General features: G+C 41.8%; 1 protein-coding gene across 1 annotated transcript in view; it reads right to left on the bottom strand.

The window, feature by feature from the left end:
- LOC144687974 (phosphatidylinositol 3-kinase C2 domain-containing subunit gamma-like) overlaps positions 1-25,890 on the bottom strand; it is a 232,986-nt gene that overhangs the window by 94,891 nt on the left and 112,205 nt on the right. Inside the window, exons 16-19 of the mRNA XM_078554634.1 lie at positions 23,154-23,345; positions 16,691-16,784; positions 12,228-12,322; positions 3,941-4,121 (exon numbers count right to left, since the gene is read on the bottom strand). Coding sequence (XP_078410760.1) covers positions 3,941-4,121; positions 12,228-12,322; positions 16,691-16,784; positions 23,154-23,345 — 562 coding nt within the window. The remainder of the gene's footprint in view (positions 1-3,940; positions 4,122-12,227; positions 12,323-16,690; positions 16,785-23,153; positions 23,346-25,890) is intronic.

Here is a 25,890-nt window from a genome sequence, read left to right as displayed (position 1 = left end):
GCGAATGATGGTATTCATTCCATCTCCAAATCTTTCTCCTGCATCACAGCCTGACTAGCTGGCAGTTCTTGGATATCTGAAAGGAGAAGGATACAAGGGACGGGTTGTGGTGAGGGACAAGTGGAGAAAGCAAGAGGTGCATGCATACACCACGTGCTCACACCATCTGCAGCTTGGGAATCAGAAGGGAGTCTGGACTGAGTGGGAAGTGAAATGTGAGAAGGAGGATTAGGTATGAAGATAGTGTCATCTTCAGTGGTTTCAGTCTCAGTGCTGACCATGGCCTCAGCAAAAGCTGCTCCAATGATGATGACCACTATCTTCTCTATCAGGGTAAGGCCATGCATCTTGCTGCGGTGACTTTCCAAATTGTTGTTGTTATCCATTATCTAATCAATCAGGATCAACTGCAACCAAAATGGTGAGTATATTGAGTTTAGTCAGAGGTTAAGATGGAATATAATACACTAGTTTTAAAGCAAAAACATATGACTGTGATAAGCAGTGAGTACAGATCCAGGTCAGGCAGGAGGACTTGCATACATGAAAAGCCTTTCATTTCCTTATCTTTGTCTTTACTTCTTCATGGCTTTTCAAATTACCTAAGAGTGTTAGCATGGATCTACCCTTAGGATTTTGTCTCCACCACCTACTGCACTTTATACCCTTTTCAGGGGTGGACTAGGATGGTTTATTGACAGAGCCTTGTGGTCCAATAAAATGTTGAGTTCTTTGTTTAAACCATTGGGTGAAAGCCCACTTTTAACATTATCCGCCTGCTATTAACTTCTTGACTTTTCACATGTACCTCCCATTCTTGATCAATCAAGCTCTTGCATCATTTTTTCATTATCCCATCTCAAGCTTCTTTCCCTGATAAGTTCCCTCTTCCCAAGATACTTTCCATCTCTGCCTGGCAAACTAACTTTCAGAAGTTTCATTATTTGTATCTGTCCTATCACCATTCATTTCTGCCCAAAGCTGTTCACAAGGCCTTTTAACAAGCTGCTTATAATGGTTATTTAGTCCAGCTGTCCTTATTTTGTACCAGACTGTTGAACCGCGGTGAACTGCTGAAGTAATTCCTATTCTATTCATACATACCAATTAATTTTCGCATTTAAGCAAGCATGCCAATTAAGCAAGGTTAACTGAAAATCCTGACACAGCTTTGAAGTATGGTTATTTTTTTTTAAGTATCTCTCAACTATTGAAAGGTCTTATCTAACCATGGCCTCTTTCCAGGTCAGGTACAGCTGTCATCATCCAAGAATAACAATTCCACCAGCTCTGTTTCTAGGGAAACGAACCTAAGCAGTTTACAGTAGAACTTACAGCGCTAACCTATACTTTTAGTGCCTGTCTCCCACTGGTTAGCTTCTGCTACCTCCGGTTATGTGCTACGTTGTCTTGCAAGAGAGCAGGAAGGGTGTCAGTGAGTGGACTACTTGGCAGATGAAGTCCAATTCAGAGGAGTGTGAAGTGATTCATTTTGGCAGGAAGAATATGGAGAGACAGTATAAAGTAAAGGGAGAATCTCCAAAGGAGGTTCAGGAACAGAGGGACCTTGGTGTATATGTACCTGAGTCATTGAAGATAGTAGGGCATGTTGACAGAGCAGCTAATAAAGCATATAGGATCTTAGGCTTTATTGATAGGGATATTGAGTACAAGAGTAAGGAGGTCATGTTGAATTTGTATAAGACACTAGTTAGGCTTCATCTGGAGTGCAGCGTCCAGCTCTGGGCACCATACTTGAGGAAGGATGTGAAGGCATTGGGGAGAGTACAGAGGAGGCTCACAAGAATGATTTCAGGGATAAAGAACTGTAGCTATGAGGATTTATTGGAGAGGTTGGAACTGTTTTCCTTGGATAAAAGAAGGCTGAGAGGAGACTTGATAGAGGTTTTCAAGATCCTGAGGGGCAAGGACAGGGTAAATATGAGAATCTGTTCCCACTCAAGGGAGCATCAAGAACTTGAGGGCACAGATTCAAAGTAATGGGCAAAAGGAGTTATAGTGATGTAAGGAAATTTTTTTTCACCCAGAGGGTGGTTGGAGTTTGGAACAAACTTCCTGAAAGGTTGGTGGAGGCAGGTTCGATTGAGGTATTCAAAAAGGAATTGGATTGCTACCTGAAAAGAAAGAATGTGCAAGGTTATGGGGATAAGACGGGGGAGTGGGACTAGGTAGAATGCTCTTTCAGATAGCCATTGCAGACTCGATGGGCTGAATGGTCTCTTTCTAAACTGTAAATTTTCTGTGATTCTGATTCAGAGTGCGGTGATGTATTTGGGTGATGTGGCTGTCATGGTTGAATAGCTAGCAGTATTTATGAGCTGTGAGATGTGGGTTTGAGGCTTGCAGCTATGCTAAATGTGCAAGGGTGAGGTGAAGCTTTGAATGTTAGGTATGAGTCATAATTGACAGGGATTGTAGGTAGACGAGTGTTGGGGCCGAGCAGCATGTGAGGCTAGTGAGGCAGTTGGTGGGATTTGGCATTTGAAGATACATTTATTGACCTTGATCATTCGTGTGAGGCCACTGAACTTTTTGTGGGACTGCATCCAGGTTCTCGGGCTAAACTCCTGGCACCAATTGCCAGGGTTGTCTGTTCTCACTGCCTTTGCAAAGTTTGCCTGGAAGGCTTCCTTGGCCCCCTGTGGTTAGAGAACACCTCTCCTTCTCTCCACCTCCTGTACCATGGGCTCCAGTGCAGAGATGGGAAATCTTGGAGCTTGCTCTGTGTCATGTTGTGCCATTATTGAGTGTTCCCCATGTCAAAATCACTTTTAGAATGACTTCCAGCACTTCCCTTTTAAGGGGTGCAGGCTGGTTTTAAGTAGTGCAGGCTAGCTTTAGCTCATGCTAGCCTCTCATGATTTTGCACCTATTGCTCATGTGTGCACCCACTCAATAGCATGCTTACTGCTGGCATACTACAATTATTTAAGTTAGCAGGGAGCAGGAAGCATGCATGTTTCCAGCAATGTTGCTCTGGGTGCAGGGGAATCCTGCATCACGATCCGTGTGCCCTTTTTCAGGAACTGTCCACTCTCACATTCACTTTCTCGAGGTGTAGATATAATGATCAGAACCAAATTATGATGAGCCTCAAAAGTCAGGGGATTCAAGGATTGGCTGTGCATTCTGTCATTGCAGAGAAAGTCGGTTCAGTAAGCGAAGAATAATTTACCCTGAAAGCGCTGCGGGTGAATGTACTATGCAGTACAATACTGAGCCCCCCGCACTGAGAAGTTCCCAGCTCTGTGAGCTTACCTCTGCTAGGGTGGTGTGAAGGCCTCTGCATAGTTGGACTTCAGGTGAGGAAGAAGGCAGGGGGTAAATTTGTCAATGTTCCTGCTTTCAACTTGTGTCCACTGCTGAAATGTGTGTGTGGATTTCAGGCCAGGTGTGGCTCAGCTATGGTGTTCACTGCAGTCAAATAGCCTTCAGACTCTGAGAATCAGTGCTCATTCTTGACAAAAGATCATCAACTGGGAAACCATATCCTTGTAACTTTCCCACCCCCAAACGTTCTATCGTATATGTCAAACATTTATTAATAATACTAACATTTTCTGAACCACTTATCCAGATAGGTCAACCTAGAAACGGTAGCACTAGAGAGGAAGAGATGCAAATGGCCAGTTGGGCAAGTTAGTGGAGAACTGCTGGTGCCCATATCCAAGCAGAGGTCACTCCTTCTGGAGAGCAGGGTAGGAAACAATTGGGGTTGATGGCAAAAGTATGATTAAAATTCATGAAAAGGATGAACCTTGTGGTTTTCATATTAGAAATAGAAGAAAATGACTCCATCATATTGAGAATTCTTTCCCTTTCATCCTGACATCAGCCTGAAGTCATGGCTGAGTAAATAGCCTTATATAAGGTGAGCATTTACCAAAGATACCATTGGACAGACCTTGCTTATACTCACCGAGCGCTTTGATTGGTCAGCTGCCCAGACTTTCTCTGCTATCTCAGCCAGCCTGTCAATGAGCTTGGTCTCTTTGTCAAATTCTTCTCGCATGGCTTTCCCTGAACAGCAGAGCACAGCTGCTAACAGCTGGCTGTACCTACCCTTAAATCGAGAGTCTGCCAAGCCATCCTTCAATAACCTGCGGAGGAACACAAAGAACAATCTGCACTTGAGCCTGCACCTCGTCAACAGAATTACGTCAAAAGGCAGGAACGCTGCAACTGTCAATCATTTCTTTCTGCAGCACAAGGTTCCAGATAATGTTTTGCAATATAACAGGGGAATTGCTCCAAAGGAGCAATCTTTTGGTGCTAAAATTCAGGCCAGAGCAATTTGAAGATGGGCATTAAGATAACACCGACATCAATGGTAGCCCATCAAAAACATTTACACCCCCCCACTCCCCCTTAACCTAGGCTGAATATTTATTAATAACATCAACACTTTCTGAACTACTTATCCATGCAGGCCAGTGTAGAAAATATACATAAAAAGCTGTCCAACAGCTTCAGAAAGGGCAACATGACGATACAGAATTAGATGTATTCTTCTGCATATGATATTGGATCAAACTTACTCTAAGGGAAAATCTGAAACACATAAAAAAGCAGTAGTAGTGGATTTAGAAACTGCTAAAGGAACTCGAGAAGCAAAGTAGGACATTCGGCCCCTTGAGCCTACTTTGCCATTCAATTAGACCAATAGAGTGCTGATTTGTACTCTATTTACCTGCCTCTCAATTAGCTCCATATACCTTGATATGCTCAGTTAACAAAAATCTATCTCAGTCTCGAAATCACCAAGTGATCCAGCATCCACTGCATTTTGGGGGGAGAATTCCACATCTCTACTATCCTTTGTGTAAAGAGTTGCTTCCTGAATTCCCTTCTAAATGGTCCAGCTTGAATTTTAAAACCATGTCCCCTTTCTTGATTGCTCCATTAGAGCAAATATTTTCTCTATATGTGTCCTACTGAATCCTTTTAACATTTTAAACCACCCCATCAGATCAAGCCTCAATCTTAATCAAAGAAAATACAAGACATGCATGCTATCCACACAATTTAGCACTTTAAGACCTGATGTCATTCTGGTTAATCCAGATGGTGTACCCCCTCCAAGGTCAATATATCCTTTCTGAGGTGCGACATCGAGAGCAATATTCCAGATGGTTATTTTAGCCCTCTTTAAGATAAAGGCTAATTCCATATTGCATACAGTTTTGGTCCCCTTATCTAAGGAAGGATATACTTACCATGGAGGGAGTGCAACAGAGGTTCACCAGCTTAATCCCTGGGATGATGAGATTGTTTTATGAGTAGAGATTGAGAAGACTGGGTTTGCATTCCCTCGAGTTTCGAAGAATAAGGGGTGACCTCATTGAAAGTTACAAAATTCTTATAGCGCTCAACAGGATGGATGTAGATGTTTCCCCTGGTTGGTGAGTCTCGAAATAGGGGACATAATCTCAGGATAAGGGGTAGGCCATTTAAGACTAAGATGAGGAGGAATTTCTTCACTTCGAGGGTGGTGAATCTTTGGAATTCTCTACCCCAGGAGGCTGTGCAAGTTCAATCATTGAGCATGATCAAGACAGAAATTGATAGATTTCTGGAGACTAATGGCATCAAGAGATATGGGGATAGCATGGGAAAGTGATGTTGAGGCAGTTGATCAGCCATGATCTAATTGAATGGTGGAGCAGGCATGACAAGCTGAATGGCCCACTCCTGTTCCTATGTTGCAATGGTCTTTTTGATTACCTTGTATACTTGTCTATTAGCTTTAATTAGCTCCTGAGCTTGCCAAGTGACAACTTTCCCTCCATAAAAAGTGAATGGGGATGGAAAATCGTGGGCTAGCGTTTGCAGTGGTGGAAAACCTTGACCTTATTTTCCAGGAAGTTTTGATTTCATGCTTTATTTGATTTCATTTCACACCATTTCAGAGTCTCTCACACCAAAAATAATTTCACATGACAATAATTGCCATCTGTCCCCTTCTTGGACTCAATGGCAAAGGTTGGTTGAGCAGGGAATTTCCTGATTAAGTTTTATGCTGCATCAGTATCGTGGAGAGCTTTGATAATGGGGCATAAACATCTTCTTAATGCTGACAAAACCCCAAAATACATGAGGCTGGAAATGACTGCTGCTGATTGGTGCAAGGGTGTATGAAGCATTTATGCGACATTCCTCTGTCCCCAAGTTTAATTGAGCCACAAACCCATTTAAAAGATGTGAATTAACACCTCTTTTAAAATACACAGGCATGGATAGCTTTTATTTGAGTGAATTTTCCAGGCTATGCTTCACTTATGAAAAGGTCCATTGCTTCAAGCTGGAAACAACAATCATTGCGCCAAAAGGGTATAAAAGCAGGATTGGCAGAAAAAGATGCTGGAGGAGGAAATGTAAAGCTCCCAGTCACACATGACCCATGTGTCCTAATGCAACTCTTCACCATACTCCGTGGCTACTGACTGCTCTAATATGGATGGTTCAGGCTTTCTTCCTGCAGTTACTGCATGGTAATAAAGAGAAATGCTTAAACAGAATTAACTCAGTTCATACCATTAAAGAATTAAGCCAAGTAACAAGTCCAGCAAACCTATCAGCTGTGTAATCACTGACTTGTATTAGTTCCCGATCCACAAACACCTCAGCTTTAAAATTCTCATCCTCGTGTTTGAATCCCACCTTCGTGGCTTCGCCCCTCTCCATCTCTAATCTCCTCTAGTTCCATCGGAGAACTTTGCATTTCTCTAGTTCTGACCTCTCGTACACGCCAATTCCTTTTCCTTGCCACCAGTGGCCATGACTCGATTGGCCTTAAACTCTGGAATACCGTCCTCAAACTCACTTGCCTGTCTTACCCGTGTCTCCTGCAAGACACCCCTCAAAACCTTTGACCAAGCTTTTAGCCACTTGTCCTAATACCTTGTTCTTTAGCCAAGTGTCAATTTCTGTATGATGATGCTCCTGCAATGCTTTACTACTTTAAATGTGCAATGCAATTGCTATGACATCTCACCTACAATCACACATCACAATAATCCTGTAGTCTAAATCCTATATTCAACTATCGCAATGCAATTTTAAAAATTAAATAAAACTTAGTCACCATTCTAACCCCACTCCCTATTTAATTTTCAAATCCAGGCAATGTGACAGGAATGCTCAATTAATCACACCAGGGATCATTCCTTTTAAATAAAAAAACACATCTGCAACCAATCTGGAAGAAACTTGGCATTAATAGGTAAATAAGATGACAGCTGGGTGCATCCAGAATCACCAGGAAAATTAAAAGTTTGAAAGAGAACTGTATTTTAGTACCTTACTGGTTATCTGTGAATTTGTTTGGGAGGTGGTTTCTACCCTTCGACTGATATGTCTGCTTCTGCCAACCTCCAATCTCAGTGGAAAAAGGAACATAAGAAATAGGAGCAAGAGTAGGCCATTCAGCCCTTCGAGCTCACTCTGCCATTCAATGAGGTCATGGCTGATCTTCTACTTTAACACCATTTTCCTGCACTGTCCCTGGTATCACTAGATGAAAAAGCTGATGCTCTAATATTAAGAAGCTGGCACATGGGCTGAAAAGAATTATCAGTGCAGGATGATTGAATCATAGAGTCACAGAATGATGACAGCACAGAAGGAGGCCATTCAGCCCATTGTCTGTACCAGACGATTCTTTAATTTTATCGGCAACCCAAAAGTCATTCTTTCCCTTTTCCTAAGCTTCACCATGTGTCTTCCTTTGAGTCTACCCATCTTCAAGTATATCCTCCTACTTGTTCCATACTAGCTAACTGGAGAGATCATATACTCTTAGACTGCGATGTCACATCTTCCAATAATATTTGCTCAATCTCCCTTTTCTCGTAAGAGTGAGAAATAACTGTGTTGATTTCTGAAAGAAGCGTAGAGAGGGAAGGGGAAGGGGGGAGGAAAACAGTTTTACACACAAACATCAGGAGAGGTTATAACAGCTGGAGCTGCAATCTGTAACTTAACTTCAATGGGGCACATGCAAAATTGCGCATGCGTATTTTTATATTGCTCCAGCTGCTGTGGAATATAAACAAGCTGATTAAACAGCATCTGGGCCCTTATCCAGCATATAAACACTAAATAAAAGATTGTTCTACTGTCTGGGGATCTGTTACAGACTGTTACAAAGCTTGAAAGCAAGTGGAGCAGATAGTACTGAGTGTTCCAAGTATAAAGCATCAATCTTCCAATTCCAACCTCCAGTAGGCACCACATTTATATTGCCGAATGAAGCTTTACCTCGGTGTCTTTTATCATTAGCTGCATGACTGGTCAGCTGTGAAGCCTATTCTCAACTATCTAGACTTGGTTCGGAAAGGAGAGGTTTTCTTAACTGTGCTAGTTTTCAACAATACCCCAAGCTTGCCTGTCACATTTTGCTGGCTGCAAACTGATCTGGATGGCAGTTCATATAGTAATGGAGCATTAAACAGCATGAAAAGAACGATCAATTGGAGCAGGCAGAAGAAAAGTGGCCTTTTCCTGGCACACTGGCTGTTGAAATTCTACCAGGTTTCATGTGAATGTGTACTCTGGGTTATCTCCAACACAGGCTTCATATGGGGAGCATTTTGAACTATATTATAAAGTGGGCCTTATTGATTAATCTGTCCATTTTCACTACTTGGATGCTTTTCCCTACAATTGACTTTGATGGAAATGATAATGGGCAGAGATTGGCACCAACCCAATTCAACTTAATCTCGGCCATTTTATACAATCACCAGAAGTTAACATCACCACCAATGGGCAGTCCCATTCACAGGAAAAACCCTGCAAACACTTCAAGCCACAACGTTTTCTGAGCTGTTTCATGTCACTGGAATGAAATGTGCCCCTGCCCTGTGGTGCCATGCAATGAGTTTGGATAAGCTCCCCACATACTGCCTGGGCGCTGTCAACAGTTAAAAAGAACGCCCTCAAATTCAGCCCCTTAGATTAAGCATCAGCTCACAATGCGAGTGGAGAGGTCAACTTGATGCCATTTCAGGGAGATACACCATCTGCCTGCAGTGGGAGTCGTTGCTTGATTGGGTCTGGGGGGAGCGCAGTGGGAAAGCCCAGGAAGCAGCATGCTGGCTTTGGACCACTCGTGAAGTGGTGCTCTTTTTAACTCTTCCATTGGGTTCATGGTCAGGTATAGAAGACATCCAATGTTGAACCCTTTCTAAAAAAAATCTTTTCGAGTTATCAACAGTCACAGATTGCAACTCTTTCGAGTACAATCACAGTTCTTGGTTTCCGGGAGTGGGACATGAACCCACAACCCTCTGATTCAAAGGCGAGGGTGCTATGAACTGAGCCACAGCTGACAGTTGAACCCTTTCTACTGCAGCTTCTCCATTCGGGTGCTATTTGCACTGCTGAGCAGATGCAGACCTAATGCAGAGGCACAATCTAACCCTTGCTCTTCAAAGTGCACCTTATATGTTGTGAATATTCAGCCTGGAATTTCTACACATTCACAGTCAATTGGCAGAATATTTAGTAAACAATTTGTAAAAGATGAGTGTTTAGCGAGAAACAATTGCTCGTAAGAAAGAAAAACAGAGCCTTTACTACTTTAGTTACTATGAAGACAGGTGAATGGATTATCATATTCCAATGGTATGTGACAACCCAAACTGCCTTGAGAGAAAATGAATTGCACTGATAAAGCATTCCATTGGAGTGCTGTGGCCAAAATGAACCATCCCTGTTTCTGGTGAACTTACTGGATGGGATTCAAAGTCACTTTATTCAAATTGTTTGAAAACTTATTTGTAAAGCATGAATAGCAACTTTGGATTATCAGGAATCATAGAAATATACAGCACAGAAGCAGGCCATTTGGCCCATTGTGCCTGTGCTGGCTCTTTGATAAAGCTATCAAATTAGTCCCATTTCCCAGATCTTGCCCCATATCCCTGCAGCTTTCTCCTTTTCATGCGTATGTCCAATTCCCGTTAGAAAGTTAATTTTGAATCTGCTTCCACCACCCTTCCAGGCAATGTATTTCAGATCATAACAACTCATTGTGTAAAAAAAAAATCTCCTTGATATATACGATTACACAGGATATACATATAAAGCACAGAAACAGGCCATTGGCTCAGCCAGTTCATGGGAATGTATATGCCCCGCTCAAACCTCCTCCCATCTTTTCTCATTCAAATCTACCATTCCTTCCTTATTCTTTTCTATCCCCAGTTATCTTAAATCTGCGTCCTCTGGGTGCCGACCTTTCTGCCAGTGGAAACAGTTTCTCCTCATTCATTATCAAAATCCTTCAGAATATTGAACACAGCTATTAAATCCCTCCCTAACCTTCTCACCTCTAAAGAGAAAACTCCAGCTTCACCAGTCCCCTCACATAACTGAACTCCATCATTCCTGATCATCATTCTAGTAACTTTCCCCTTCACCCTCTTTAAGGCCTTAATGACCCAGAACTTCTCAGAATGTGAAAAGGATGCATCCAACTGTGATTTAAACTGTCCAATTGCCATTTTATGCTGGAGCCTTTGCACCGTCCGATGTCAGCTCCACTAGGGATGTAGGGGCGAACACAGTCAGGGGTCAAGTTGTCAAGTGTAATTGAATTACAACCTGGCTCCATTTCCTCATCATGAACAGGAGACATGGTCCTTAAGGTCTGTCTTCAGTTCATTGACTTACATTGTTTTAAATGGAGCCGTCAACCCCAACACTGCACAGCCTCGCCCCACTGACATGGCTAACTGCCCCCAGGTCCGATATTGTTCACCCCCTCACTCCACTGACAGTGCTAACGCCCCCTCACCATGACAATGTCCATCCCCTCACCCCCACCAAGTGCTAATCCCCCTCACCCCGACATCGTTCACCCCTCACCCTACTGACAGTGCTAACCCCCCTCACCGCGACAATGTTCACCTCCTCACCACACTGACAGTGCTAACGTGCCCCTCACCCCAGCATTGTTCACCCCCCTCACCCCGACATCGTTCACCCCCTCACTCCACTGACAGTGCTAACCCCCTCCTCACCCCCTGAGAGTGTTCATTCCTCTCTCTCACCCCCAAAATCGTTCATTCCTCTCTCACCCCCAAAACTGTTCAACACCCCTCATCCCCTTGATATTGTACATACCCCCCCAGGAGGCGCTGAAACTATCCGGGGTGGGAGAGGAGGGTGAACATTGCCAGGAGGGAGGTGAATATTGCTGGGAAGATGTGGGGGGTGGTGTGGTTAACATTGCTGGGATGGGGATGATTATTGTTGTGGGTTCTGGAGCGCTTTGACGCTCCAGCTGATTTACTTTGAGGTTCACTGGTTTTATGCCTGATATGAAAAACTCTATGTAAATCCGTGTAAAAGCCAGGGAAAGAAAAATGCAAACAGCCCACGTCTCCATGGCTGTGGCCATCTGACCCCACTGTCACTGGAATCACAGAGAACGCCCAGCAGGGTAAAACCAGCAATTGGAACTTTAAACTTCCTGTATAAATGCCGCGGATGTGCGCACATTTTGACTTCCTCAAGGTCCCAAGAGGCATCAGCGACATAGTTGAGTCGGAGGCCCCTCCCTGTATCAGAAGATTTGGGCCATCATCCTTCTTGAAGTGTGGCGCCCAGAATTCGAAACAATACTCCAGGTAAGGCCTAACTAGTGAGTTAGTCAAAAGTTGACTACTCTCAAGAATGACAACTTTTAAGGAGTTCAAAAGCAAAATACTGCGGATGCTGGAAATCTGCAATCAAAACAGAAAATTCTGGAAAAACTCAGCAGGTAATGTATTGAGACCATATGGCTTGTCTTCAGAGCTCTCCACAGATGCTGCCAGACCTGCTGAGTTTTCGAGCATTTTCTGTTTTTATTACAAAGAGTTTAGATTTTTTGTTAACTAGTTTTTTTTAGAAACATGCGAGACAGATAGCAGACTCTGATTGGGGGAGGCATTGGCATGGAGAATGCACCAGGGAACAGTCAACTGCCAAGCTTTTGTTTTAATTCAATCAATTGCCAACCAATCAGCACTCTCTTCTCATGCAATATAATTTTTTGTTCCCTTTTGAGGTTTGGTATTCTCATGAGTCTGTCCTGATGAGTGCAAGACAAAAAGCTTTGACAGCATGTCTCTTTTTTCATCAATACTTGTTGGAGCCTTCAATTATGGTTGACCCTGAATCAGAAAGGAGAAGCTAATATCCCTACACAAGCTTACCAGTATAACTGATGTGCTACTCGAATACTCCTGATTGAACGATCAAGTAAAAATTCCACAAGAGGGCTGTTAAGATGCCATTCGAACTTTACTGCCTGTTGAAAGTAGAATAGGCTTTTAAAAATGGATCATTGCATTCTACACAATTTACCAGTCTGCATTTCAAATTTCAGTCACTAACATGACCCAATATTGATACATGTTACAATTCACATCAGAAACTTTAGGGTTCATGATTAGCAATTTGTAAGTGAACCTATGACTGAAATTCATGATCATCAACGCACAGGGCCAAACTAAGGCTCCATGTGTGTTTGACATATTTTTTTCTGTCAGTCACTCATAAACAGCAATTCAGAGTTTGTCAAAGGCACCCTGCATCCTCTTTAAAGTGTTAAACAGAGATGCTAAAAAATCAGACCTCCATTTATTATTCAAAACGATCTAGGGTGAAATTCTGATATGGCAAAATGGAGATATGCCTCCGGGGCACAACCTGCCAGTGTCTATTCACGTGCCTGTCAGCATAAGGTCACAGAAAGGCTTCCAACATATATCTATGATTCATTCCTCCTGTTATTGTCATACTCCTTCTCCCTGCCTACCCAAGTGAAGATTCTATGCGACCATGAATTATAATGTGCAATGCAGGCATTTATTAATCTGTACCTTTGTGTAAACAGGGACAAATATTAGCACAAGGTTAAGATTACCAGTGACCAAACATTAGCACAAGGTTAAGATTATTGATGACTATTGTTGATGCATATCCAGAAGTCAGTAAGTTTTTTAATCAGCAATTCATAGGGGATTACAGACACAAGACAGTCAACAAATTGAAGATGCTAAACTTAAAAATGCAACAGTGGAAACATATTGCATGTAACATTGAAGGGTAGTAGTATTATTTAATATTCCAGTTTAATGGATTATCCACCGTCTCACTGCAGTTCCTAGAAGGCATATTTTGATAATGAATGTTAGTTTGTTTTTGACTATACTTTAATACCAATTAACTTGCTGGTGAGCTGCTGAATAGAAAACTGCTGAGAGCCTAAATGACTTTCAAGACTTCAAATTCAAATCATTTCTTATCGCAGGTCCAGTAATCCCATATTAAGGAGATTTACTTTCAAGTATTCAACAAGAGCATGGTATAAAATATGATAAAAATTGAAGTTTTATTTAGCTTGCATTTCAGTTTATTTTTCTGCAGGCATGGAAGACAGGCCAGTGAAGTCTTCAAGTGAATTATCTCCCCAGTTAAATACAGCACAATAACCACAACAGCTTGCATTTTTATAGCACCTTTAGCTTAGCAAAATATCCCAAGGCACTTAGCAGTCGAGCTATTAAAAAAAAATTGACACCATGCGACATGAAGAGATATTGGGAGTGATGACCAAAGAGGGAGAATTTAAAGAGTGTCTTAAAGGAGGAGAAGTAGAGAGGTGGATTTTGGGAAAAGAATTCCAGAGTTTGGGACCTAAGCAGCTGAAGGCATGGTCGCAATAGTGGAGCAAGAGGTCAGGGTTAGAGGGACGTAGAAATGCAGGAGCATTGTAGAGCTAGAAGACATTACAGAGATATGAAGGGGGTGAGGCCATGGAGGGATTTGAAATCAGGGATGAGAATTTTGAAATCAAGGTGTTGCTGGGTCAGGAGATAATATAGGTCAGTGAACACAAAGGCGTTGGGTGATGAGGGCTTAGTATGAGATAGGATAGGATGGTCTGTGCTTTGGATAAGCTGAAGTTTATGGAGGGTGCGGGGGCCGGGCTAGCCAGAGGAGCAATGGAATAGTCATATCTGGGGTAACAAATGATGATTCTGTGATTCAGTGCTTTCAGGAAAGAAGGGATCATGGGCTATCACAAGTTATGTGCCCGTGACTTCCAGAGATACATTCTCCCTGAGTGCCAAACCTGCTGGAGACCCACCTCCTGGAATTAGCCCTAAGCTCTGGATTTCTTATCCAAAACCTCTCTACTTCTCCTCTTTTAAGACCCTCTTTAAATTCCCTGACTTTGGCCACCTCTCCTAATATCTCCTTATATCACTTGGTGTCAAATTTTGTTTAATAGCAACGGCTGCTAAGTGCCATGAGATATTTTGCTAAGTTAAAGTTACTATAAAAATGCAAGCTGTTGTAGTTATTGTGCCGTATTTAACTGGGGAGATAATTTACTCGAAGGCTTCACTTCACTGGTGTGTCTTCCGCCTCTGTATTGTTTCCGTGTGATCTGTGTGATGGACTGCAAGGTGGTCAGGAAATGCAAGATATGCATTGTCACAAATAGGAAATCAGTTGGAGCTACAAAAGTGACCTCAAAACTAGAAGAAACAAACACATTGCTAATAATTTATAATCTGCATGGAATGTATTCAACCACTTTAGAGATCACTCAATGAAAATTTTTCATGGCTCTTAAAATGGCTACATTCTTGCACTCACATTCACAAATTTTATTTTGGGTGCTATGTACGTGATTGTTTATTGGTTATCAATGTAATTCCTCATATTTTCCTGTAGAGATTAACCACTTTAATTAATATACGAGGTTATGAAAATGAGGGGCTGTAAATATCAGCTAGTCCATCAAGCCTGCCCACACTCCGATAGAATTGTAGTATCATACAGCACAGAAGTAGGCCATTTGGCCTGATGTGTCTGTGTTGGCTCTTTGAAAGACCTACGTAGAAACATAGAAAATAGGAGCAGGAGTAGGCCATTTGGCCCTTCGAGCCTGCTCCGCCATTCATTATGATCATGGCTGATCATCTAACTCAACAGCCTGCTCCCGCTTTCTCCCCATATCCTTTGATCCCTTTCGTCCCAAGACCTATATCTAACTCTTTCTTGAAAACATACAATGTTTTGGCCTCAACTACTTTCTGTGGTAATGAATTCCACAGGCTCACCACTCTCCGGGTGAAGAAATTTCTCTTCATCTTGATCCTAAATGGTCTACCCCGTATCCTCAGACTGTGACCCCTGGTTCTGGAATCCCCAGCCATCAGGAACATCCTTCCTGCATCTACCCTGTCTAGTCCTGTAAGAATTTTATAGGTTTCTATATGACCTATGACCTGTTCAATTTAATTTTCCCACAACCCTGTAAATTAGTCCTCTTTAAGTATATGTCCAATTTGCCTTTTGAAAGTACCTAAGGAATTGGAATCCACCATCCTTTTAAGGAATATGTTCCATATCATAATAACCCAGTGTGTGAAATAATATCTCCTCATATCCTCTCTAGCACTTTTGCCAATTATTTTAAGTCTATGATTTCTACCAGCCCGCTTGCCAGGCAGAATAGTTTACACCTATCAAAATGCTCATAATTTTGAATAGCTCTACTAATTCCCCTCTTAATCTTCTTTGCTTTAAGGAGAACAACCTCAGCTTCTCAAATCCCTTCACATAACTGAAGTTCCTCGAGCCTGGTAAACCTCCTTGGCATCCTCTCCAAAGCCTTGGCATCTTTCATAAGTTGTGGTGCTCAGAGTTATATACAATACCCCACCTGGCGCCTAACCAAAGATTTATATAGGCTTCACATGACTTGTCTTTGTACTCAATACTCCTATAACAGGACAAAGCAGCCCATACACTTTCTTAACCATTTGAACAACTTGCCCTGCCACCTGAAAATATTTGCAAATATGCACCTCCAGGTCCCTCTGCTCCTGTATCTACCTCAAAATGATGATTGTAGCATTGTGACTAGATATTTCATTACCCTGTGGATGGTGCTGTCTCTATTAATAACGTGATTTTCCACCATGAGCACATGTTTACAAACAGGCACGACACTGACATGCACAAGAGGGTGATGGTCTGCAGCAAACATCACAGTAGCAGCAAAATGCACTAAACTAACCTGGTAAAATGTTCAGCATCTACAGCTCACCCCCACTCTTCATGGCTCCCAATTCCTGCTGAGCCATGGTTATTGATTACTCTTTGACATCACACTCAAATGTGCAAACTTAGCCAGTGGAGAACATCGCAGCCTACCCTAATCCTGTCCCCAGTCCAGCTCCAGGCACACAATGAATATAGATCAGCACGGGGAAGCTTGGTTCAGTCCTGGGACATGGAGGTGTGGTGCACTGGCTAGATTGGGGTCAGCTCTACAGATCAGAGATAAAATCTAGGGCCCTCCCGTGTAGTGTGTCTCTATAACATCCGATGAGGTCTGATTAATCAAGCTATTAGAAGAATTCACAGCTGTAGCCTTAGTTACGTTTGCCATTTTTGTTAAGTATTTTGCACATCAGGCCACCATAGCAGAGCCAAATCTTTACACTATTACAAATCCCACACTACAATAGTAGCTGTATTAACTACGAAACCTTTCAAAAGTCTAGCTCCACTTTGCAAGTCCCCGTAAGGTAGAAGAGTGAGGCTTGGTTGTAATTCTGCCGTATAATGCAATATTATATCAAAGCCTGTTTACCTGAACTAACTGTGGCAGATAATCTAACAGCTCATCATCCAGTATGGTTCCAGTCTGTTGGACTGCAGCCCGACGAAGCTCTTGATCTGAAAAGCTTATCAAATGGAAAACAGAAGATACAAAATGAAACAGTGGGTGAACTTACTACAGTTCCTTAGCACACAAGTCACAGTGGAACAATATTCTGTTAAAGCCAACCCTAAATTCAACTGTTAACTGAATTTTGAAAACAAAAATTAACAAATGTTTTTACTCCCAGAACAAAGTTAATTCCATTTCATGGGAACTCCCTCCCTAACAGCACTGTGGGTGTACTTACACCACATGGACTACAGTGGTTCAAGAAGGCAGCTCACTACCACCTTCTCAAGGGAAATTAGAGATGGACAATGAATTCTGGCCTAGCCGGTGATGCCCACATCCTGTAAATGAATATTAAAAAAATTCAAGTGCCAAATTTGGAAGCCTCTTTATGACCAGATTTTCCTCTTTTTTTGGAAAAAAAGATTTGCCTCTTAGCATAAACTTGAACATGGCTTGCTAGCAAGATGGTGAGTTTAGAAGATTTTGCTGTGGTGATTTCATGCAACACAATCTCGACAATTGGAATGGCTGAGACCCAGGCAATCGCAATGCACATATAATGATGATTCTTTAGCACTTCTGAAGTGACTAATTTAGCAATGGTGAAAAAAAAAAGCATTAATTGTTGTATTTGCAAAATCACTGAGTACAACTTAGTGGCAAATTCATAAAAAAAAATTTCACTGATCAGGCTTTTGTTGAGCGTGGAATGACGAAATTGGATGATCTATTTTGACCGGAGAGTTTGACCCTTGAACCAGTTTAGGCAATGAGAACTTAGAAGCATGGCATTTTAATAAGTTTCACATGAGCTTCAAAAGTGTCATAAGGAAGTTTCACTGTTTGAGAATGAAAACCAAGAAGCAAAAATAGCAGCTAATATAAATAGCACTGCGTATGTCATGAAGACAATGGAAAAATTCTGCAGGAAGGAATTCCCATAGGGAGTATTATCAACCTCAATCACAGTCTTCATGCATTTGTGGGATTAATGGGGAGGGACGCTGCCAATAGCCTAGGTTGCAGCTCCACACAGGCATGGGAACATTAGAAACAGAAGGAAGCTATCCAGCTACTTGAGCCTGCTCCTCCATTCAGTTAGATATTGGCAGATCTGTACCTCAACTTAATTTGACTACCTAAGCTCTGCATCCCTTACTAAACAAAAATCTATCAATCTCAGTCTTGAAAGCCCAAATTGACCCAGTAGCCACAGCCTTTTGAGGGAGGGAATTCCAAATTTCTACTCTCCTTTGTGTGAAGAGGCACTTCCTGATTTTCCTCCTGAATGCCCGAGCTCTAACTTTAAGATTATGTCCCCTCATTATTGATGCCTTTATGAGGGAGAACAGTTTCTCTGTATCTCCCTAGTGAATCCTTTTAACATGCCTCAGTCTTCTATACTCAAGGGATTACAGGCCAATTATTATGTATCTCATCACATATTCGCTCATTTGTACCATCTGCTGTATCAATGTGCACATTGATTGTGGATATGTGCTTGATGGTTCATATAATGAAAATGTAATACTCAATGACTGTGTGTGCTTATAGGCTCACACATCCAATCTACTCCGCTAACAGAGCAAGAATCACACAGCCTTTTGTATACAGCCAGAAAGGAACTGATTCAGTAATCACCCAATGAAGATACACTGGGGCAAATATACAGCGATATGGATGAGAAAGTCAAAGATTATGGTGGTGAAAGGTCAGCAGGTGTATCCTGAGGGACACAAACTGTAGGGGAATTATTTTCAAAACAAGGAATATAACATGAAAGAGCTTAAGCTCACTTGCTCAGCTCACTTGCCCTGATATGAATGCCAGTACAAGGTGCTATGGTTAAGTTGGAAAAAGAGTTATCCAACACTATCATCTATCAATGTAAAGGGAGCAAAGCCAATGGTAACTGCAGATGTGATCATCATGTAGCACATGGCATCTCACGAATACTTCCACTGTCGCTATGCATGTTTTGGTATCCAAGCATTAACCCAGACAGGCTCCAATTCATTTGTAGAACCGGTTACAGATAGATGTAAGGGTGGTGTTTAAAGATCTTCTGGGTGCCCAGTATTCTGTGAGAGCACAGGCGAATGGGGTTCATGAAGAGGTGTCTTTTCGCAGTGGCAAGCGTGGGGAAGGAGTTGCCTGTCACTTGTGTTAGCAATCTCTGAAAGCAATGAGCCCACACTGATGCTAGCAAAGAAGACCTTTGCCACTGGCGCAAGTATATCAGGATTAGTTGTACACAAAGGAAGCAAACTTTCCACATCTCACTGCCAGGTGGCTGAGGTGCCATCCACCATAGCTACTCACTCAGATAGGGGGACACTAAGAATTGGGGTACACACAGGGTGCATCCAGAGCTTGACAGTCAAAATGAGCGAATACAAAAAGAAGACATCGAATGTGCTTAATACAGGCACTTAAATCAGTGAATAACAATATTTTTGAAATATATCTTGCAGTCTGCCATCTTTTTATTGTGCAGCACAAATTTGTGACCAATTGCATATAAGACACTCGTCTCCTGAGCTACAGTGACTGGCGAGCACACTATTTGTGTATTAATAGCCACTGAATTGTCAGTAGGCTACTGGGTGACTATATACCACCAGTGATGTTGTAATTGGCAACTAATAGCTGCCTCTGTTGTGGCTATTGTTGGTTCTCTTTTTGAGTGTAGGATATAAGAGGGCTTCTGAAACCCTCCTTAATGGGGGAGAGAGTGAGAAAGCATTTTATTCTCGTGGGCATTTAAAACAGTATTGTTAAATATAAGTGGTGCTAATCATGGTTACTGGTCATGCAGTTTGGATGGCTAATTATCCCTGAGGCTTCTGCGGCCCTAATTGCACAACTTAATCATGGCTTCCCACATTTGACTGAACCGTACCGTACAGAATCACTTTCATGCCAAGTGTTTCTTATTTGAATGCTTTACATTTCTCACCTGGCACATTGTTTGCCCTCTGCATTCTTGGGGCACCTTCCGTTCCTTCACTAATATACCCTGGGGACAATTTTCTCCCCGTCGGGGGGGGTTGAGCGGGGGTGGGCGCGGACCTGATTGTTGCACCCAATTTTATGTGGGTGGGCCAATCGAGGCCCGCCCAGCGTGATGTGCACCCGGAAGCGGTGAGCGCTCCCTGTGCGGGCGGGGGCGGGTTCCCTGAGTCGGGAGTGTGCTCTTTCGCGCACATACAGAGGTGCCTCAGAGAGATAAGTTAAAAGTGTAAAAAGATTAATAAAGTGGTGGAAAACTTTTTATGACACATCCCCTCATGTGAATTGAAATTTTTGGTGAAAATTTAAAATAATTTGTGAAACCTCATCCCGCCCGTGGATGAGGTTCCATGAAAAATGCAAAGGCTACCTGGGCTCTTCGCCTGCCCGCCAACCTTAAGGTTAGACGGGCAGCTCCAAAAATTATTTGAATTGAAAGTTAAAGGCCTTAATAGGCCTTTGACAGTTCAGCAGATGCGCAGCTGAGTCAGCTGCGCGCCCGCTGAACTGAACTTCTAAATGATACGCGGTGACATTGTGACACACGCCCAATGTCACCACGTGTTATTTTACACCTTAGCGAGCGGGCCCTGCCCCTGCTTGCCGAGCAGAAAATTCTTCCCCCATGTGTGGGATTGAAAACTCCTCTGCATCATTGCTGTGGTGCTACTTCTGAATTTTGCCTATCATTCAGCCGAGCTAAGTCTGAGCTGGCATTCAGCATTCACATTTTGTTTGTTTCTATCTATGTAACTGCACAAGATGCTCTTGATCAGCAGTTAAGAAGGCTGCAGCCATGAGCAGTCAAAATGAGTTTCTCTGCTAATTTCCAAGAGCAGGCTTGTGGCACAAATGAATAAATAGCTTTACTACAGTCCTGTCAGAATCAATGCATTGAGCAAAACATGGCTTGTACATTGAAAAAGTTATTTATTTAGAGATTCATTCTGTAAAACTTTGGCAGCAACATAAGTGCTTCTGACCATACTGCATTCACTGAATTCTTTTTTTGCCTCACATCTTATCATTCACCAAAGCACTTTTCCCCTTTGTTTCAAAAAGAAGTCATCTCATCTCCATGCAACGTTTCATGAAGAGCCAATATAGTTCCTCCCTCCCCCGCATCACAGCCCAGCAACTGGCAAGATTCTGTCCCACTGAAGCAGGTGATGTTGGTGGCAATGAGCCCTGAAAGAAATGAATTAGGTCACGTCTGCCAAGTGCTAAACCCAACCTGTCTGGCATTATGTAGTGTGTTTACAAACCCATTTGCCAAGCCAGTTTTTTTTTCTAAATTGTGGACAACAGGAGGGCAGAGTAAGGAACAGGCCTTGCTGACAGAACATTGTCTCAAATTGATTACCTGTGGTGACTGGCTTCTTATATTTCTATTACTGGGGAATGTTGAAAGCTGTTATCAGTTTATCTTGGAATCATAATGCTGTGAGGCTGCCTATCAAATCCTCCTCCCACTAACATACTCTCTAGTGTCTGTAACTGTTGGTAACAGTGTATTATCCTGTCAAAAACAGTTTGGAGATTCATGAAAATAAAAATTCCACAACAGCTTGATGCAAGCCTTTTGTCTACATGGCTAGCCAAAGTACATATCATATTAAACTAAATTAAAAAGAGTCAATTATGAGAACAGGTACATAGATTAGGTTGTATTCCCTTGAATATAGAAGATTATGGAGTGATCTATTTGAGGCGTTTAAGATGAATAAAGACATAAGGGTAGATAGAGAGAAACTATTTCTTCTGGTGAGGAAGTCCAAAACAAGGGGGCAGGGCCTTAAAATCAAAGCTGGGCTGTTCAGGGATGATGTCAGGAAGCAGTTCTTCACTCAAAGTGTGGTGGAAATCTGGAACTCACTTCTCCAAAAAGCTATTGAAGCTACAGTGGTTGGTGGTGGGTTAGATTTTCATTAGGCAAGGGTATTAAGGACCTTGGAACCAAAGTGGGTAGATAGACTTAAAATACAGATCAGCCATGACCTAAATGGATGGTGGAAGAGGCTCGAGGGGGTGAATGACTGACTCAAGTGCCTATGTTCCTGGAGAGCCTCCGAGCCCATGTGTAAAGCTTAATACAAAGTTCCCGTCAATTCACTTTCATCTCAAATTGCTGATATGAACAGATCTCTGTTCTCTGATTTAGGACTCATGTCTCATTGAGGCGATAGTCCTTTCCAAATGCTGACGTCTACAAAACTGAAATATGACAAATCACTAAGGACAAAACAAATATGCACAGATAGGTTGGAATTATGGTGTTTATGAATTGTTTCGTGAAGGCTTGTGATCCGAGGGTTGCAAGTTGGACACGCCAGTTCTGTAGGCTCTGTCTAATAACTTAACACACAGGTATCTTTAACTCAGAATTATGACACTTTGTTAATAAAAACAAATGGGCAAAGGCAATTAATTTAAAAATCCATTCACAGAAATTCTGAGTGTACAGAATTGTATAAAATACCAAAACCATATTTAGTGCTTTCAGTCCAGAGATGGAAATGTGAGAAAATCACAAATGCATCTTCTTCACAGTCACTAATGATTTCTAAAATTCAGCACCCAAATGATCTAACCTGGTTAAAACAGAAAATGCTGGAAAAGTTCAGCAGGTCTGGCAGCATCTGTGGAGAGAGAAACAAATTTAATGTTTTGAGTCCATATAACTCTTCTTCAGAGCTGAAGAGACCTCTCTTCAGCTCTAGGGAAGAGTCATTTTGGACTCGAAATGGTAACTATAGTTTCTTTCTCCACAGATGCTGCCAGATCTGCTGAGCTTTTGCAGCATTCTCTGTTTTTATTTAAGATTTCCACCACCACAATACTTTGCTTTTATTTTAATCTAACCTGGGTGTCTGATTCTTCTGAAATGTTTGTAGTCAAGGTATGCACCAGGTTTCACCACACTCAGAGTGCATCAGATGCTTCATCTATTTCTCAATGCTAACTTCACCATAACATTATACCAATATAACATTTTTATGTCCTACAACAGCCATCCTTGAGCCCCCCTGACTGAAACTGAGATATTATGGGCAGTTTTACGCTGTCGAATTATGCCCACTTGGCTTGACACTACGCAAACACCTTTTTCTCAAGAACCTTTCATGATAGAGAAAATAGACTTCTATCCCATCTGTTTTTATTAGGCCCAAGGTGAAAAGACAGTATTATAACTCACTGTATTTCCTACTCCCGGTACTAAGTGTGTGATCCGGTAAAATAAAAGGTGTAGTAGAAATATGAAACTCTTAAAATATAATCGACGGGAACCATTAGCTTTAAATAAAGACGAATACTTCCATGACGGATAAGTAGGAGGAAAATCACTGGGAGATAAGTCAAGACTTACCTTGAAAGCAATAGTCCCAGTGACTCTAAAGGGTTTGCTGAGAGGTTCCACCTCCTGAGTACTGCATAAATCTCAGGCAGAGAACCTAAACCCCGGCTGGGTGCACTGCCCAGTAAGAGAGGGAGGAAACAGTTTGAGCTGTTGCAGAATGAACGTTTTGTCCAGAGTAAGTTTTTCTCTTCTTTGTCAATCCTGCAAAAGCCAATAGAACATAAGTGAAAATGTTGTGACATAAATGCTCAAAACCCTACAGGTGTTGTCACAATGAATGATACCAGCATTCCAGAATTGGAACATTTTCCCCCGAGTGAAAACATCAAGTCAGGCATGGCACAAGTCAAAACTTCCTCTGACAATGTAGTTCAGCCCGAATCTGAGTCCAGTCTTTCTGTATGAGCAGCTACCTTTTAGATTCTTGCACTTCGAATCCCCATCACCCTTGCTGAGAATTACCAAATCAATCTCAATTATTATCAAATTGATGAAGCACTTGTGTGTCTGAGGTATTCCATCGTCTGGACATTTGATCAAAATCTCTTGCAGAGGATTTGAGCATTGCTTTTTAATAGCATGAGAAAGCGAGAGGATTGGATTCAAACCCAGATCAAATAGATACATTGTTCTAAAACACTGTGCTGGATAGGGCTGTGCAAATAGGGTCTGTTTCATTAATCTTGAAATATAATGATATTGATCCAAAAACAGAAAGAACATAATATCTCAAATACTTTCACCTGTTTTTAAATTAAAATTGAAAGCATTTAATCTCTCAGCCAACTAATGTACTGAGCCATGCAGATCAGGATTAATCTATATTCTGTGCTTTGATCTGAGTCAGGTTGGCAAGCAGGAGGGATAATACTTTATATTATAATACTATATTATGCAATGCAACACAATACAATACAAAACACCATGCTAGAAAGTACAAAAAGCAACAAGGCCTTCAGCAATGCAACATCACAAAACAACAAACCTGGCTGGAGTTTCTACCCCATAGACCAGGGCACTGAGGCTAATTCAACTTCCCCAATTCTCACTGCGGCAGATCAGCTAATTCACGGAAATCAGGGATCTGATTGACCACAACACGCAGTGAATCAATCAACAGAGCTATTGGGGTCAGCTCCTTTTGGGTAATTTGTTGCATATGAGCATACAAATCAGTAGCACTCGAACCTACTCCTCCATTTGATAAGATCATGACTGAGTTGATTGTGGTCTCAACTTTCCTCTCTACCCACTAAATCCTTTGACTTCCTTGTCAGTCAAGAATCTATCTAACTCAGCCTTAAAAATATTCAATGATCCGGCCTCTACTGCTCACTAGGGAAGAGAATTCCACAGACTAATGACCCTCTGAGAGAAAGAAAATCACCTCATCTCCATCTCAAATGGGAGACCACCTTATTTTTAAATTGTGTCTCCTAGTTCTAGTCTCTCCCACAAAGGAAAACATCCTCTCAGCATCTACCCTGTCAAGTTACCTCAGGATCTCATATGTTTCAATAAAATTGCCCCTCATTCTTATAAACTCCAATGAATGCAGACCCAACCTATCCAACCTTTCCTCATAAGATAACCCCTTCAACCCAGGAATCAGCTGAGAGACCACTCTCAGCACTGCTTCCAATGCAATTATATAATTTTTAAATAAGGGGACCAAAACAGTACACAATTCTCCAAATGTGGTCTCACTAACACCCTGAACAATTGTAGCAAATCTCCCATACTTAGATAGCCATTCACCTTGCAATAAACAACAACATTCCATTGTACTTCCTAATCACTTGCTGTCCCTGTATACTAACTTTTTGTGATTCATGTGGACAACAGTTTTGTACCGCAAAGCTCTGCAATCTCTCTACAATTAAATAATATGCTCCTTTTCTATTTTTCCTGCCAAAGTGGACACGTTCACATTTTCCCACTTTATACTCCATCTGCCAATTTTTTGCCCACTCACATAATCTATCTATAACCCTTTGCAGACTTCTTATGTCCTCTTCACAACTTACTCTCCTATTTAGCAAATTTAGCAACCATACATTCAGCCCCTTCATCCAAGTCATTGATATAAATTGTAAATAGTTGACATGCCAGCTCTGATCTCCGTGGCACTCCACTCACCTTGCCAACCTGAAAATAACCCATTTATACCTACTCTATGTTTCTTGTTAGCTAACCATCTATCCATGTTAATATGTTGCCCCTTACACAATGAGCTCTTATTTTGTGCAGTAATCTTTGATGTAGCACCTTTTCAAATGCCTTCTGGAAATCCAAATACACCATATCTACAGATTCCCTTTTATCCACATTGTTTGTTACTTCCTCAAAGTGTCCTGCTATAACCTCCTTAAATAGATTCTAACATTTTCCCTATTACAGGTGTTAGGCTAACTTGTCTGCAGTTTCCTGCTTTCTGTCTCCCTACTTTCTTGAATAGAGGAGTTACATTTGCTATTTTCCCATTTAATTTCCAGAATGTAGGGAATTTTGGAAAATTAAAACAAATGCATCTACTATCTCAGCAGCCACTTCTTTTAAGACTCTGGGATGAAGTCCATCAAGAACTGGGGACTTGTCAGTCTTTAGTCTGAATAATTTTCTCAGTACCCTTTATTTGGTGATTATAATTGTGTTAAACTCCTCCTTCCATGCTCTAGTTCTACGACTCTCTAAGATCTCTGCGCTTCTTCTATTTGGCTCTGCTGCACATCCCCAATTTTAATTG

This window comes from Cetorhinus maximus, chromosome 12 (genome assembly GCF_964194155.1).
Source record: "Cetorhinus maximus chromosome 12, sCetMax3.hap1.1, whole genome shotgun sequence".
NCBI lineage: Eukaryota > Metazoa > Chordata > Chondrichthyes > Lamniformes > Cetorhinidae > Cetorhinus > Cetorhinus maximus.
This window is presented reverse-complemented; position numbering and strand designations above follow the sequence as displayed.